The sequence below is a fragment of the Epinephelus moara genome, chromosome 6 (genome assembly GCF_006386435.1).
Source record: "Epinephelus moara isolate mb chromosome 6, YSFRI_EMoa_1.0, whole genome shotgun sequence".
Classification (NCBI taxonomy): Eukaryota; Metazoa; Chordata; class Actinopteri; order Perciformes; family Serranidae; genus Epinephelus; species Epinephelus moara.
In genome coordinates, this window is record NC_065511.1 from 31,308,958 (window position 1) to 31,324,602 (window position 15,645).

General features: G+C 41.2%; 1 protein-coding gene across 1 annotated transcript; it reads left to right on the forward strand.

The window, feature by feature from the left end:
• The first annotated feature begins 2,459 nt into the window (after positions 1 to 2,459).
• leng8 (leukocyte receptor cluster (LRC) member 8) lies at positions 2,460 to 14,401 on the forward strand. The gene is given in 15 exon segments (XM_050047876.1): positions 2,460 to 2,814; positions 3,499 to 3,634; positions 4,018 to 4,233; positions 4,387 to 4,464; positions 4,786 to 5,215; positions 6,047 to 6,218; positions 6,299 to 6,473; positions 6,806 to 7,053; positions 7,139 to 7,303; positions 7,452 to 7,746; positions 7,928 to 8,029; positions 8,138 to 8,206; positions 8,297 to 8,426; positions 8,538 to 8,745; positions 8,836 to 14,401. Coding segments are annotated over 15 exon segments (2,628 nt in total). The 5' UTR covers positions 2,460 to 2,773; the 3' UTR covers positions 8,999 to 14,401.
• The last annotated feature ends 1,244 nt before the right edge of the window (positions 14,402 to 15,645 follow it).

A 15,645-nucleotide genomic window follows, 5' to 3' on the forward strand; every position in this document is an offset into this window, starting at 1 on the left:
TGGTATCATTCACTGTGAGGAATTGTCTGGAAATTACAATACAGTGTTTAATTTATTTGAAAGCTGTGAATCCTGACATCAGGTAAGATAGTGCCGACTGAAGTATGACATTATTCAATTATAATGTAGATTTAAAAGGAAGGCATCGAGTTATCTGTCATATTAAGGATGTTTATGTTATAGTATGTTAGTATTAAAAGGAAGTGCAACACTCACTTCCAAGAAAAACAAGATACACATGACAGAATAAGTTCTATGAGTGTTTTGCAATCCGTAGAGACTTCCAAAAGCTGGGAAACGTTTGGGTGATCAAGTGTGGGAGAGACAGGATATGACTCCCCTCTCTGTAACCCTCACACACACATCCTGCAGCTGTGTGTGCTTTACAGGAAGGTAAGAGGGAAAATGCATATAGCCTACCCTGATGCATGAGATCTATACATTTTTAAAAACACAAAGTAAAAACATAAATTGTATTGTATCATATAAAATAATCAATGCCTTGCAAATATGGTCAGTCAAATCAAGTGTTTAGCTTAAATGGTGTCATGCTGGCAACACATGGACTTACAACATCTGATATTGAAATTATTAAACATTAATTGGGGATTAGACGTATAATTTGTGTTATTTGTTTATTTTATATTTACTCTAATTTGTGATTAGAGTACAGTAATTTCCTGGAGATGCTCTCCAGAACGTCACAGGAAGTCATTCCTGCCCGTGGCCATCAAACTTTACAACTCCTCCCTGGGACTGTCCGACACTCTGAGTCAACAGACTGGCACCTACACTTAATTCATCCATCAGCAGTTATGATCCCATAATGTATCTATTATATTTCAGCCATGCAACAGGGACTTAAAGGTACAATACTTCATTGTAACACTGGCTTAACTGTGCAATAACTGGTGCAATATTTATCAGTATCTTGATTTATTCCTACCAAGACCAATCTTGAATAAAACAGCCAAGTCCCAATTAAACGGCCAGTCCCCTTTACTTGCCCGGTGTGGCTACACATTTGGACAAATAAAGGCCTATCTCAATAAGATGCCCGGTCTGTTTGCCAAGCAGTTTATTGTACAGAAGTTCTTTGAATATATAAAATTGGGTTGTTGGCTACCCACTTGAGCTAACATATAAATATAAATGTTTGAACTTTTGTCAATATAGACATGCTACACACAACGTAAGCTTGGTTAGATTCTCCACAACTCAATTATAAAGTTAGTTTTACTGAAACCATGACCATCAGAGAAGACCTAATTCATTCAGATTAATGGATATGATGAAAAACAAGCCTCCCTTCCTCTGAAGCTGTCACAAAGTCAGAATATGTGTCCATTCCTCAATTACCCGGCAAGTTATTCATATTCCTTTAGTCTGTAAGGGTCCACTGATCAAAAGAATCAAAAGGGTTTTTCATAAAAAGTAATCCAAATTATGAATATTATTTTAACAGGATAAAGTGGTGTTGTGTTGGTATGCCAGGTGCTGTAATCCTCTCTGATGTCAGAGCTAGATCAAATGAATGATACATAATCAATTTGAAGCCTAATTTTTATACAAGTAATATTCACACTGGTTCACAAAAGCTATTTGATTGTATGCTCCAACTGTGTTGAGCAACAGTTTTGAGTAAAAGGAATTAAAAGCCTGATCTATATAGACGCCTGTCCCATATATAAGCCTGTTTAGTGCAGTGATTTAAACAAATAATAGCCTGGGCTATTAATTGAAGTCTTACAGGTATACGTAATCAGAACTAGATTATATGTATGACACATACAAATGTAACATATCCATGGTTTGCAGAAACATACAATGCCATCATTTTCTGGTGATTAGGCGTTCTGTTGAGATCAGCCTCTGGGATGGTATTTCGTACTCTTATAAATATTTATGTATCTTTTGTGTTGTACATTGTGGTATAATGCACTTTGTTAAATATAATTTTAAACCTTACATACTCAGCATATTACACAAATTATATACTTTTAAATATTTAACATACGAGTGTGAAAACTGAAGCAAAATGCACATATTTTTACTTTTATTTTTCATATACTTCTATAATTGTCTTTGCTTGACATTAGAGCGACTGTAACGAATCACAGTTTGTCCCCGGGGATCAATAAAGTATTCTTCTGATACTGATACTGATTAGTTTTCTTTTCCTTGTCACCTACTTGAGAAAAGTGAGGAAACCTTCACAGACTGCAGTCCTGTGCGCAGCCTGTCAGACATGACAACCCCGTCCCATTATGATTGACAAGCTAGTAGACGAATCCGGCTCCGACCTGAGCCTGGGGCCAAGCATTTAATTGGTTGAACCTTAGGGGGCGGGGCATACGGCAGGAAGGGAAGGGTGTAGGCTTTGCCTGAGAGACTGTACTGTGGGCAAAGAAACTGTAAAACCACAGCGTCACTTGACTTGGCCAGTTACTTATCTGCCATTTTGTATCTCCACAGTCTGATCAGAGGAAGTTGGTCGTCAACGAAGGAGGAAGCAAATATGCGACTGTTCACTTCATCTGCACATTTAATCAAAACATTTTAGTGTTTGATTGTTTAGATAAATTGACGTTAGTATCGGTTGGTTGACTGCTCCTCTTGTAATCTGTCGATCATCGTGTCAGCCTTCATCTTGTTTACGTTTTGCTTTAGAGGTGGCAGGAGAGCTAACGCTAACGACGTTAGCCGGCTAGCTTAGCTAGCAAACAGCTGTATAAGCGTTAGCTTTCTAACGCTATCCACAGTCAGTGGCGAAATGGCGGCCAACACGACACAAGTAACCCCTACAACAAACTGGTAGGTCGCTCGTTCCAGCCACAGAAGACCAACAACACACGGGGAAACAAATAAATGTTAAATAACTTGAGACCATAACGTTTATATTTTGTATGGTATGGTAAAGGTGGCTAGCAATAATCTTGAGTCAAGGATAATTAGCTCAGCTGAGGGTGTTGACAAGTGTTAGCATACCCAGCTACAGATAGGCCATTGGTTTGGATAACAGAAAGCTAACATGTTAGCTGTTTACGTTAATACACCTTACCATTGTATTAATGTCATATTTAGTTACTGTCGATAGAGTTTGGTGCTGCTAACTTTGATCATATCAACGCAGCACACACTTTCTTTTGATAAATATAGTCAGGCTTCGCAACCACATGCTAACAGTAATAATGGATAGCCGCTTGGCTTTACGTTATCCAAGAAGATTAACTAACGTTAGCCAACGGTTATATTTAAGCCAAGTCAACGGTTAAGTAGGTCACAGTTAACGGTTGGAATCTTTTTAACCTGCCAGACACGAGAGCAAACGTTGACTTGGACAGCAAAATCCTAATTTAGAATAAACTGTTAACATGATACAGATAAGTATTTGTGTCATTTGAATGCCATTATAACCAGAAGAGTTTTGCATGTGCTGATGATCAAAGCAGAGCATTGAAATTCCTATAAACACTCATCATCCTCTGTTTGTGGCAGGTCGTATGGTGGTTCTGGAGACAGCCAGGTTCACGAAAACCCAGAATGGGAGAAAGCAAGACAAGCACTGGCGTCCATTAGCAAAAGTCAGAGCTCTGCTAAGACTACTCAAGCCAACAGGACAGCAACGGCAGAGGTGTGTGTTTGATCTCTATGTGCGTCCTTGTTTTATTACACCTGGCATTGAAATTTATGTTAGGCTATCTGATTACAACCCGAGATCTAAAAATACAAATGTGGACAAATAACATTTAAATGAGTAAATAAAGAATCTGATCAACTACCATTTATTTGTGGGCTGCATATATTGTGAAGGTATGTGTGTATCCTGAGTACGTTTGACTCTATTCGTCATCTGCATAACAATAATACCAGTGTAGGTTGCAATTTTGTTTGTTTTTTAATGGTTTCCTAGACATTTCTGTTATGCAGCATTATTCATTTTTGTCCCTGCTAGATGATTTCATCTCTCTTCTGGACTAAAATAACAAGTCTATATATGCGTGTGTGTTCTTTCAGGCTGGTCAGTTTCAGCCAGCAGTGACTGACTCTGCTGCCATGCAGCAACAGCAGCAGCAGCAGCAGCAGCAACAACAACAGCAGCAGCAGCAGCAACAACAACAACAACAACAACAGCAACAGCAGCAGCAGCAGTACTATCCATGGTACCAGCAAACTCAGCAGCATTATCCTGGATATACGTACCCTTATAATTACTACTACCCCATGGGTCCAGTAAGTACAGAAAATAATTTTGTTCTTGTCAGTATCTTACCATCATAACACTTAACATTAATGTATCTACTGCATTCAACTCAGTAAGCATCTAATGCTGAGAAATAAGGAGATGGCTCTGTGATGTCAACATGTGTTTCTCTGAATTTTCAGTATGGAGCTGCTTATCCACCAAATCAGTATGGTGTACCTCCAGGGCCTTACCCCGGAACTCCTACCTCTAATGGACAGGTACATGACAAGAATATGTAGTTATCCACCATTTAATTACATCACATGTGTAATCATGTACTTAACTGATGAAGTTTTGTGTCTTACCCTGTAGATTTTACAAAGCTAGAAGTAAGAGCACCTGACAAAGTAATGCCCCAGTCACTGGACATGAACAGTGACCCTATCAAACCTGTTCAGATAAACTCATTTTGTAATCGTGTGTCAGTAGTAGTATGTGAAATTAATATACGGGGCATGGCAACTTCATTCCCCAGGCATTTCTGTAGCTTCTAGCGAAAAGTTGCTTTAACAGCGATTTTCCTTTCTCTGTCTTCATAGCCTCCCCCGGTGCCTGGAATGGAAGACCAGTCCCCTGGCTACCCCTCCCAACCTCAGCCTCCTCCCCCTGCTACTCCCCAGCCACCCCAGAGCCCAACCACCACAGAGAAACCCCCTCCTCCTCCACCCCCTCCTATTCCTCCCCCTCCCAACTCCCAGTACCCCCCTCCTCCATCACAAAATGCTTACAGTGCCAGTAACTCCTTGCCATACCCACCTGGTGACCCCAACCAAATGCAAGTTTACAATCATTCCCAGGGAAGGTCTAACTATGGACAGGGCTTCCAGGCACAGAACGCATATCAGCCCTCTCAGAATCCCTCCCAGCAGCAACAGCAGCCAGGCCAGTATGTACCAGGGCTTGGCAGAGGAGAGGCCAACAAAAACAAAAACCAAAAACAAGGACAGCAACTATGGCACCGCATGAAACGTAAGATTTGCTCTTTTGTGGGGTAGCTGACATCTAACATGTCTTCAACTGAATTAACTTCACTTTTCTCTGATGCAGCTTGTTATTGCTACTATTTACATGTTTGCATTTGAGTGAAGTAATCACAGACTTGTTTTAACTGTAACTAAAGACTATATAAGACCATTATTGTCACTGCAGGATTTAGACAGTATGGACAGAGGGGGGGAATGTGGGTTATGCTGGGATTTAAACCAGATGTCAGTTTTAGTCAAACAAAATGTTCCTCTTGTTGAAGGAAACTGTTATTTACACAATCTATCTAACAAATGTGTTAATTTTAGTCAAAGAAAACATTACTTATAATTAGAAAGTAAGCACATTCACATGCAAGAACAAAGTGAGGGAGAAGGTCTTCTTGCCCTGAACATGCCAAGGATTATTACTGCAAGAGAGAAGCTGAGAGCATCTCTGTACCAGGAGCACTCCTACACAAAAATTTAAGAAGAACAGGCAGCCAGGTGTTTGACTTTGCATTAGTTGTATATACCAATCATAGAGCTCCATGTCTAATGATTGACCAAGCAGGAACATCCCGGAAGGAGGAGCTTGGTGTGAGAGGGGGGCTTTGAGGTTTAAAGGATAAATGTTGTGGTTCTATGCTCTGAATCCAGATATTCAAATTCTTTATACAAAAAAATAAAAGGTCTTTCGAATCTCAGTGTTTGGTTCCTATGAACCTAATCGTGGTTATTTAGTTAGTTAAAGATGGCTGGACTGAAAGAAGAAACACCACCATGACTATCTCATAGTTTTGTGTCTAATGTACTTTTATATTTTTTCCCCTCACAGAGGCCCCTGGGACAGCTTCAGTGAAGTTCAATATTCACAAGAGGCCCTATCAGGTTCAGTGTTCTCCATTGTCCAATCAGACTTTCCCTCCAGGCGAGCAGCCCTCAGGATTGAATCCAACTCCTTCCTCCCCGGGTTCTGCCAGCGCTGCACCTGGAGGGGCTCAGACACGGTGAGAACTGATCTGTTTCTACAGATTTAGATAACAGAGAGTCTGTGGATAATATTTTGACTCCAGTGCTTTCTCTCCAGACCCCAGGACTGGCCCCAGGCTATGAAGGAGTACGTGCAGCGCTGTTTCACAGCCTGTGAGACAGAGGAAGACAAAGATCGTACAGAGAAGGTGCTGAAAGAAGTTCTGCAGGACCGGCTGAAGGATGGCTCTGCTTACACCATTGATTGGACTCGTGAGCCATTGCCAGAGTGAGTTCAGGAGTGGATTACTGTTTGCCTGGTGTATATATTGATTGTTATCTAAGCTACTAAACATGAGCTTTGTAGATTAAACAAAGATCAGTCAACTGTATTATGATGTGGTTTCAGTTGAGTACAGAGTTAATTTCTGGGTTTGTTTTCAATAAGTTCCACTGCAACAGTCTTTGTTGATGCATTTCTTTGCTCTGACTTGTTCTGGATTCTTGTGACTTGTTGCCTGCAGGTTGAACATATTGTGATTTGGGTCTTTTTTTTTTCTTTCTTTTTTTTTCCCTGTAGACTAAAGGTCAAGCAGTCTCGTTGGGAAGCTGTTTCATCCCAGAGCTAAAGGTCAAGCAGTCTCGTTGGGAAGCTGTTTCATCCCAGAGGTCATCAGATGGCTCAATTAGCCGTGGTGGAAGTACAGTGGCTGCATCTTCAAGAGGCAGGGGTGGTGGACACAGACTGGGCCACTACAGGAATGTATTTTCTCAGAGGAGTCCATCTTCTAGTTCCTCCCGATCCTCCTCCCGCTCTCCATCCCCCTCCCATGGCCGACACAGGGACCGCAGCAACCAAAGGCACAGACGCAGGTAAGACATTTCTCCACCTTTTCCTCTGATTACTGTTGGTTTCCTGTGGGTTTTTTTTTTAATGTTTTGGTCTCTGTGCTCCCAGTGATTCTGGCTCACAGTCAGACAGCAGCATCTCCAGTGACCTCCGACCTCAGCTGTCACGAAGGAATCAGAGAGGTGCACGTGGTCGTGGTAATGACAGGGAAAGAGGCCGTGGAGGTGGAGAGCGAGGAAGAGGAAGAGGAGGAAAGGCAAACAGAGGAAGGCGGTAAATAAATAAATGTTGTTACAAAAACTGAACTGTCTGATCAGGCCCCCACTATTCTCTTTGATCACTGTTATTGAGGAAGGCTTACTGCTTCACCTCTCATGGCAGAAGGATAGCTTGTGAATAACCTTTATCTTATCATTCCCAGAAACATGGATGATTCCAATGCAGCTGTGGGAAAGAAAAGAAAAGGTGGCAACGCTGGTCTGGATTTCCACGACCCCAACAGAGAGGCCAAGAAGCAGAGCAGAGCGGCTCGTTTCCACAAGCAGCTTCGCTCAGAGCCCCTGGTTCTCTCCATCAATGCCCTGGACTTACCTGATGGGACACAGGAGGGCCTCAGTTGGGAGGACTGCCCCATTGTGGGAACATGCCAGGATATTACCAAGCCTTACCTGAGGCTCACCTGTGCCCCGGATCCCTCCACTGTGCGCCCTGTACATGTAAGTTGTGCTCCTCCTTGTAAGTCCGTTTTTCAGCATGCTTTATACCATGCAAATAGCAGAAAAAGAGAAGACGGAAATCACATAAAATGAAACCTTTGAGTCCATTTATGTCTCCTTTTGCATCACAGAAGATCAAGATCCAGATTTTGATCTGTTTCTGCACTTGTTTATTACCCAGGTCCTGAGGAAGTCTCTGCAGGCTGTGAAAGTCCACTGGAAAACCCACCAGGACTACACCTACGCCTGCGAACAGATGAAGTCTATACGACAGGACCTCACGGTTAGTTATCTTCAAAAATGTTTTAATTTGTCCCTTTTGACTTTGTCCTTCTGGAATGTGTTGTTCCTTACTATTCTTAATTTGTGTATTTTCCCCATCATGATCCAGGTCCAAGGAGTTCGTACTGAATTCACAGTGGAAGTGTACGAGTGTCATGCTCGCATTGCTCTGGAAAAAGTGAGTCTGTTTTCCTTTTATAAGTAGTGCAGTCGCTTGAACTGATGACAGGACATTTTTTAATACTAGCTGAATGTTAATTGTGATCAGGGAGACCATGAAGAGTTCAACCAGTGCCAGACCCAGCTGAAGGCCCTGTATAAGGACAATCCCTCAGAGAACATTGGAGAGTTCACAGCATATAGATTGATGTATTACATCTTCACTAAAAACTCTGGAGGTATGCTTTCATTGTTTTCTTCTCAGTCGCTATGATGCATCACATACACGTTGTCACCCTTTCTGCCTTTACCTTCATGTTTAACCTCTGTCCATTCATCTTCCCCTCCAGATCTGACCACTGAGTTGGTGTACTTGACCCCGGCGCTGCGGGCAGATGAGTGTGTGTCTCATGCTCTTGCACTCCGCGCTGCCTGGGCATTAGGAAACTATCGCCGTTTCTTTAAGCTGTACCAGGAAGCCCCGCGCATGGCTTCATACCTCATTGACAAGTTTGTAGAGAGGGAAAGAAAGGTTGCTCTTCGGGCCATAGTCAAAACGTAAGTACCGTTCCAGACAGATATGTTTGCACATTTTGAATCCTCATTTTAGGTGCGCATGACTTACAACATCACCATTTCTCTCCGCAGGTTCAGGCCCGACTTGCCGGTGCAGTATGTGCAGTCCAATCTGGGCTTCTCTTGTTTAGACTCCTGTATGGCCTTTCTTACTGGGCTAGGTGTCACCTTCTGTCCCTATGACCCCCAAAAGATAGACTGCAAAGCCAGCACAGCCACTTTGGCTGCTTCCTGAGGGGGGTGGGGGGTTAGTGCCATGAATGGAGACGTTAAGGGACCATCATGGATCCTTACATATACAATGCACTGCACTTCAGACACCTCAGCCTGTTCAGATAGAGTAGCTGGTAGACTTAACAACTATAAAAGACCCATTTAGAAAGAAACATGCTAGAATACCTTCCAGATGTAGTTTCTAACTCAGATCACACTCAGATAAACACGAGGAGTCTGCACACATTGTCACTCACATATTGTACGTTAGCCTAATGCCCTAACTACATTTATAACGCCAGGAAAGTGAGTGAACAGTTAAAGTTTGGGCTTAACATTTAATCTGAGCACTAAAAGGCCAAGAAGTCACAGAACCAGATCAGGGAGGCACCCTCATGGTTCCTGTTCCATAGCCACCATCAGATGTCAAAGCTAACAGTGTTCTGTTATGTCTTTTCCTTCCTCAAGTCAACAGCTTCAAGACCTGAAGATTCAAGCCTTGTCAACCAAAAGGGAAACACAAACAGCCATTCTTCAAGTCATCCAGCTCTCTCCTGTTTAAAGTGAAGCCCACAGATTCAGGTCAACATTACATATTCCTCTTAGAGACTGTGAAACAACACGGTGAGAAGATGCCAGCAGTTTGTCTGAAAAAAGAAGAAGAGGTGGTGGTTTGTATGTCCTGTCCTGCACCCCGTTTCCTCAAGGTATCTACAGTTGGCTGTTCCTTGTCCCTAATCATAAGGCCTGTAAGAGCAATGGACTCAAGTCTGTTCCTGATTGAATTAAGTTGTATTCATTTGCTGGCCACAGTCATGAAATAGTTGGCCAGCCTTCCGGAAAAAGTCTCAATCTGATGAGCATTGACTTTGTGTATGATAAAGAATGCAGGCGAGTGTTCTTCATCAAGGTGATCTCCTCACTCCCCCGTCCCCTTAAAGCTGAGCTCCATCTCCAGAATCAAAGCAGCCAGAGGCAGAGAGGGAATCTGCCTCCATCATCCTCAGGTAGAAGTCCTGCCAGCAGCCTGGAATCCATCAGACCACGATCAACACAGCAAAGTGATGAAGCCCATCTTTGATCCACGTTGGTTGTCTCAACCTCACCAGCTGTTAATCAAAAGAAACAGCCCGGCGTCTTTGAATACAGCTGAAGGTGAATTCAGCATCGACAGGAAACCTGCTGCTGCTGCAACAAGAAGGAGTAACAACGAGTGGTTTGTATGCTACCTCTGGTTCTGGTGTGCAAGGCTGGTAAGCGAGAGGGACTTCTCTGGAAGGAGGTGGATGACGGCACAACAGAGATGTTGCCTCACATTTCTTCTGTGTTAAATGTCTTATGTGGTGTTGTTTTGGACAGCAGTATTGGCCTTTCTCTTGACAAAAGGAAACAAGCATTATGGAGCTGCAATGCAGATTTTTAGAAAACATTTTCAGGTTGATATTGGACAAATGTATTAAGTATCACATCAAATTTGACTTCTTAAAATACCAAAAATGGCGACAGTAAGATCATAGAAATGACACTGTCTGCCATATGGTAAAGTATTTAACATCAAAACTTGAGTTTTAAACTGATGCAGACCGCAATAAAGAAGGAGGGAGATGTAAGCTGAGTAAAGACTAGTGCTTTAATGTCCGTTTCATTCAGCAGCTATGATAAAATGTTCCAAAATACAACCTGCAGCTGTAGCTTTTATACCGAAAGTGAAAGTGGCATTCTGAGTGGCAGTGGCATTGTAGTGGAGTTTGTTCTTTTTGATGCGATTTTGGTCCATTTATCTTGAGGAGGTTTGTTCTTTTCAGGAACTAGAATACTATTGGTGGTGGTGGACACTGTTTTAGGTGATTGGGGAAAATATGTACGACAATATTTAAAATACTAGTGATGTGGTTAAAAAATGTACTCCTAAACCAACAGAACCTTTCACACAGATTTATTTGGATACTGCTTTCCTTCATATTCTACAATTTGGGCCCTCATACTGAAGGATTTTACTGATATTGAAAACACAGGTCGACATTGTTCCTCATAATTTGATTTATTTTAATTTTATTTGAACAGTATTCATTTACCACTGTAGAAATTTTGAGCCTGAGGTATTTAAGACTGTGGTGTGACTAACCAGAACATGAGTGAAGGCAGGCTTGCTGTACAATCTACATGTTTACTTGTCTACAGAGTATATTTTTGTAAATATTGTATTATATTGCTGTGATTTCTTTTGTAGTTAATGCATAGTGTAGGTTTTTTGTTCACACACGGGTAAGTGTGATTTTTTTTTTTTTTTTTTTTTTTTTCTGCGAATCTCTTCTTAGACCATCTATGTGAATATGTAAATTTAAATGCAGATAATTGGATTGGCGTGTGCGCCGTGTCTTCATCAGTGGAGTTAATCATCGGCAGTTTCCTGTGCTAGTTTCTCCCAGTACAGCCTGAAAACATTAGCACCGCCTCCTAAAGCAGATTGTGGCGAGATATCATGCTTAATTTCCTGTGGTAGTACAAATGTGGTTGTTAAAAATGTCCCGTTAATAGGCAAAACACACAGTGCCACATTTGTGTCATGTAACTATTAAGTTTTGGCAGATTGTTTCATGCAAACAAACGTCATGGTAACGCCCTCCACAAAGAGATGAATTTCCATCAGATTGACAAAACGCTCTTGTAAACCTGACTCATCAATTTGTTCAAACTGTTCACTGTTGACCATTATTTCAGCAAACGATTTGTAATGACAACGATCTCAACATGTTTTCTTTCTTCCCCCTTCATTTACCTGACCCCCCCGCCCTCTTTGCTGTTCCCTCCCCTCGCTCCCTAAACCTTCCTCTCACACACCACCAGACCTCTCATTCTTCAGCTCGTAGCACTGCTGCATTGCAGGAGCGCACGGAGCGATGATAAGTGGGCGAATCACCTCCAGACGCCAGCCGGAGAGGGTGAAATTGTGAGCAATCCAAGTGTTGGTTTGACCCACTCAAGTTGAAGCTGCACAGCTGATGAAATACATGGGAGCCTCACATAGTGAAATACAAGAAATGTTGATGTTGCTGCTAACGAGATTTGCTGCTAACCCAAATATTTAAAGTGTTTTGTTTTTTTCTGTGCCTGTTTAGCTTTAAAAAAAAAAGTTTGACATTTGACAAAGTCAACATGTACTGCTGTTTTCTGTCTGTCCAGATGCATTTATACTTTTTTAAATAACTTGCCCACAATTTTTCGCTGGTAAAAATCTGTCATCATTCAGTATTTGTTTTGTTTGACCCCATTTATATTTAGTTAGGAGTGATTCGGCAGGTGTTGTGTTGGCGGACGAGTCGGTTCCAGAGTAGCAGTAGAGCCTTAAATCCCTAATTTTAAAAAATGTGTCTGGACATACAGAACAGTTATCTGAAACTCACCTGCATTTGTGTTAATTTTCCATATTAAGACGTCTTCTATAGGCAATGCTTCTTATCTGATCGGTGCTGGTGTGTGCTCCCATGCTAAGAAATGACATTTGGTTTCCTATGTGTACAAGCTTGACTGGCGGTAGTTTGTTGCCTTTGGTTTGTGTAAATGTGAAACTTTTGACACATGGTTGAAGTGTGTACATGTGATGTCTCAGGTTTTCAGCATTGATACAGCCCAGGATGTTTGCTCTCTTGTTTATTATATATTTACTTTCTTTTTTTTTTTTTTAGTAGAATATTTACCCCAGACAACTAACAATACACATTTTCATTTTGGGTGTTTTGTTTTCCCTCTCCGATGCCCGAGTCATGTTTTCAGTATTTGATTTGCTCCCATGTGACTGTATACCTCCTCATCAGTCTTTGTAACTCCTCTCTTGATATTTACTGGAAGAACTCCCCTGTCCTGCACCTCTGCTGTGTTCATCCCCCGCCTTTTCCCTTTTTAAATTAGTCTCTTCTCTGTTCTTTCTCTTTTACCCCTCTCCCTGCATGCTGTCCTCTCCTGCGCTCTTCTACAAATCTCTAACCAGTATTTGTTCTCTCTTCATCCTTCTCTTTTCCTTTGTTGAGTATGTTTGTGACCGTCTGCTGTGTGCAGTTAGTCACGCTCACTAGTAAGTATTGTATTGCATCTGCAATGCTTTAATAGTTTATGTTGCAGCTCACTAACAACTGAAGCTGAAGGTCTATCTGCAATGCCTCCTCCCTATCGACAGATCTGACATGATAAACTGCCATTTTGTAAATATTGTGTGTAAATATATATTTTTGAAAAAAAATCTAATAAACATCAATTATAAAGAGCAACTAGTGTTTTTATGTGATTTATTCTGGCAGAACTGATGCATAGGTTTATGAAAATTGATGAAACAAAAGTTCGAAACAATACAGCTCAGACGGATATTTTGCATGGACAGTTTATTTTGAAGAGTCAACCGTGACACTGAAAAGACTTGAAATAAGATGAGTTTTGTTACTTGACACATTGACGATGTTGCCTTCCATGTTCACTGTAACACAGCCGTGTTTGACTTTTTAATTTTGGCCAACACAGCTGAGGTAATCGAACTGAGTTGAAATAAAGTAGTTGGAAAAGGAAAGCGTTTCATGAAAAGGAAAGACATTTAGAAAAGTTTAAATTGCAGGGAAATAAATACATCAGTAAGTGAAGATAAGTGTAGAGGAAATGAACATGCGATTAATTTAAGAGAAGGAAAGAACAGCAGAATATTGAGCTCATGCAATTAAGTTTAAAGGAAAAAATAAATAGGAAATGAAACAGCGGGGAAAATAGTCGAAAGATAGAAAGCTTTATACAGAAGGAAATAAAAATCAAAGGCATTTCTGCATTTACTACTCAAGAAAACCAGACTATAGGTGCCTGAAAATACAATGAAGTATTTTTCACTTGGTCTACCTTTAGACTTTATTCATTCAGCACAATATAATATCAATACTTTCACATTAAATCTAATTACATGATTGTGGTCAGACGTTTTGCAAAAGACCAGGAGTTAGAGACTAAAATAAACTCATGAAACACACGTTTGAAAGCAAGAGAAAATAGATATATGAAGAGCAATAATCTGAGGAGAAAGGAGCAAAAGTAGAGCTGCAAAACTGTAGCTCAGAAATATATAAATAAACTACGAGACTAAGATGACAGAACTAAGCACTAACAGGCAGAGAGTGGAAAGCTAATTTAATGACAGGAAAAATAAAGCTAAGGAGCAGAGAGAGGAAATGAGAGGAATTATGTATCAAGCAAACAGAAACATAGAAGCAAAGGTCAGGTCACTCAGAGAAAAGATTAAAAACTATATAAAGTATTATACAACAGCTACTACTACTGAAAAGAAGAATGAAACTAGTGAATTTAGATCAGAAAAAGCAGAAAATAGATAAAATAGAAGAAAGACTGAGGCTATGAGTCATGCACATGTATATATATATATATATATATATATGTTCAGTGGTGCAGAGAAGCATGAAAGAAAAGAAGAATAAAAGCTAAACTAGAGAGGAAGGAAATGAGGTGACAAGGTAGTAAGGATTGAAATTAGAAAAAAATACAGAAGGAAAGAGGCTGCTTTGGTTTCTGTAACACCTGATGGAAATGATCCAGATGTCTCAGATCCTCAGGGAGAGGCTCATTCTGTCATCACAACTATCAGGGTTACTCCTATATTAAAGGGACAGTTCACCTAAAATCAAAAATATGCATATTTCCTCTTACCTGTAGTGCTATTTATCAGTCTAGATAGTTTTGGTGTGAGTTGCAGAGTATTGGAGATATCGGCCGTAGAGATGTCTGCCTTCTCTCGAGTATAATGGAACTACATGGCACCCCCCTCCAACAACACATGCTTGCTCAAGATAATCCACAGACCTTGTTGTGAGCAGTTTCATGTAGGAACTATTGTCTTTATATCGACCTACATCCGCCAACTGTATCATCACGCAGAAGGAAGCGTGCATCTACTCATGGATGACAATCTCGTGCTAGTGACAGTGGGAGATGTAAACATTAAGGTGCTGTACACAGGCCGTGTTTTTTGCGCCCTCAATTGCCTTTGTTTTCAATGTAGACGTGCAGCAGGCGTGCCCAAACGCCAAAGCATCGCCAGGGTAGTGCACATTCCTGAGCGCCTGTTTTCCAGGCCCAAAGGCTGCACCCTGAGATAAACTGAGTTCAACTTTTGGTATGCAGCAGCACGCACTGGATGTCATTTGACGAGGACCAACCAATCACAGCCAACAGATATCTTTCCCTTTATCTGTAAATATCAGTCTGTGGTAAATATGGAGAAGAAGTTGTTCATTTTAGTGCAGAGCTGTCAGAGCTTTAAATCTGTCCCACGGACAACAGACCTACACACATACAGCGCCTGGAAGAAGATCAGCTCTGCACTCACGATTTCAGGTAAATAGGCTATGATATGGCGCTGGTTAAGGTTGCTGAGCAACTTCGGACTCAACCTGCCACCACGGTTTAAAAGCTGGCACAGAAAAGGCACAAGAGTAGCACCCAGCGCCTTACCTCGGGTTTTCCAGACAGTTAAAGGTGCGGCATTGTCTAATAGAGTGCCGAAGTCACGCCCCTTCCGGTAGAGCTCATGGGACCTTAGATCGGAAAAAATATGAATGGCAGTGAATGGGGAGAGCAATATTATCTTTTGTTCCCGTTTGAGTTGCGACATGAAATCTAAAT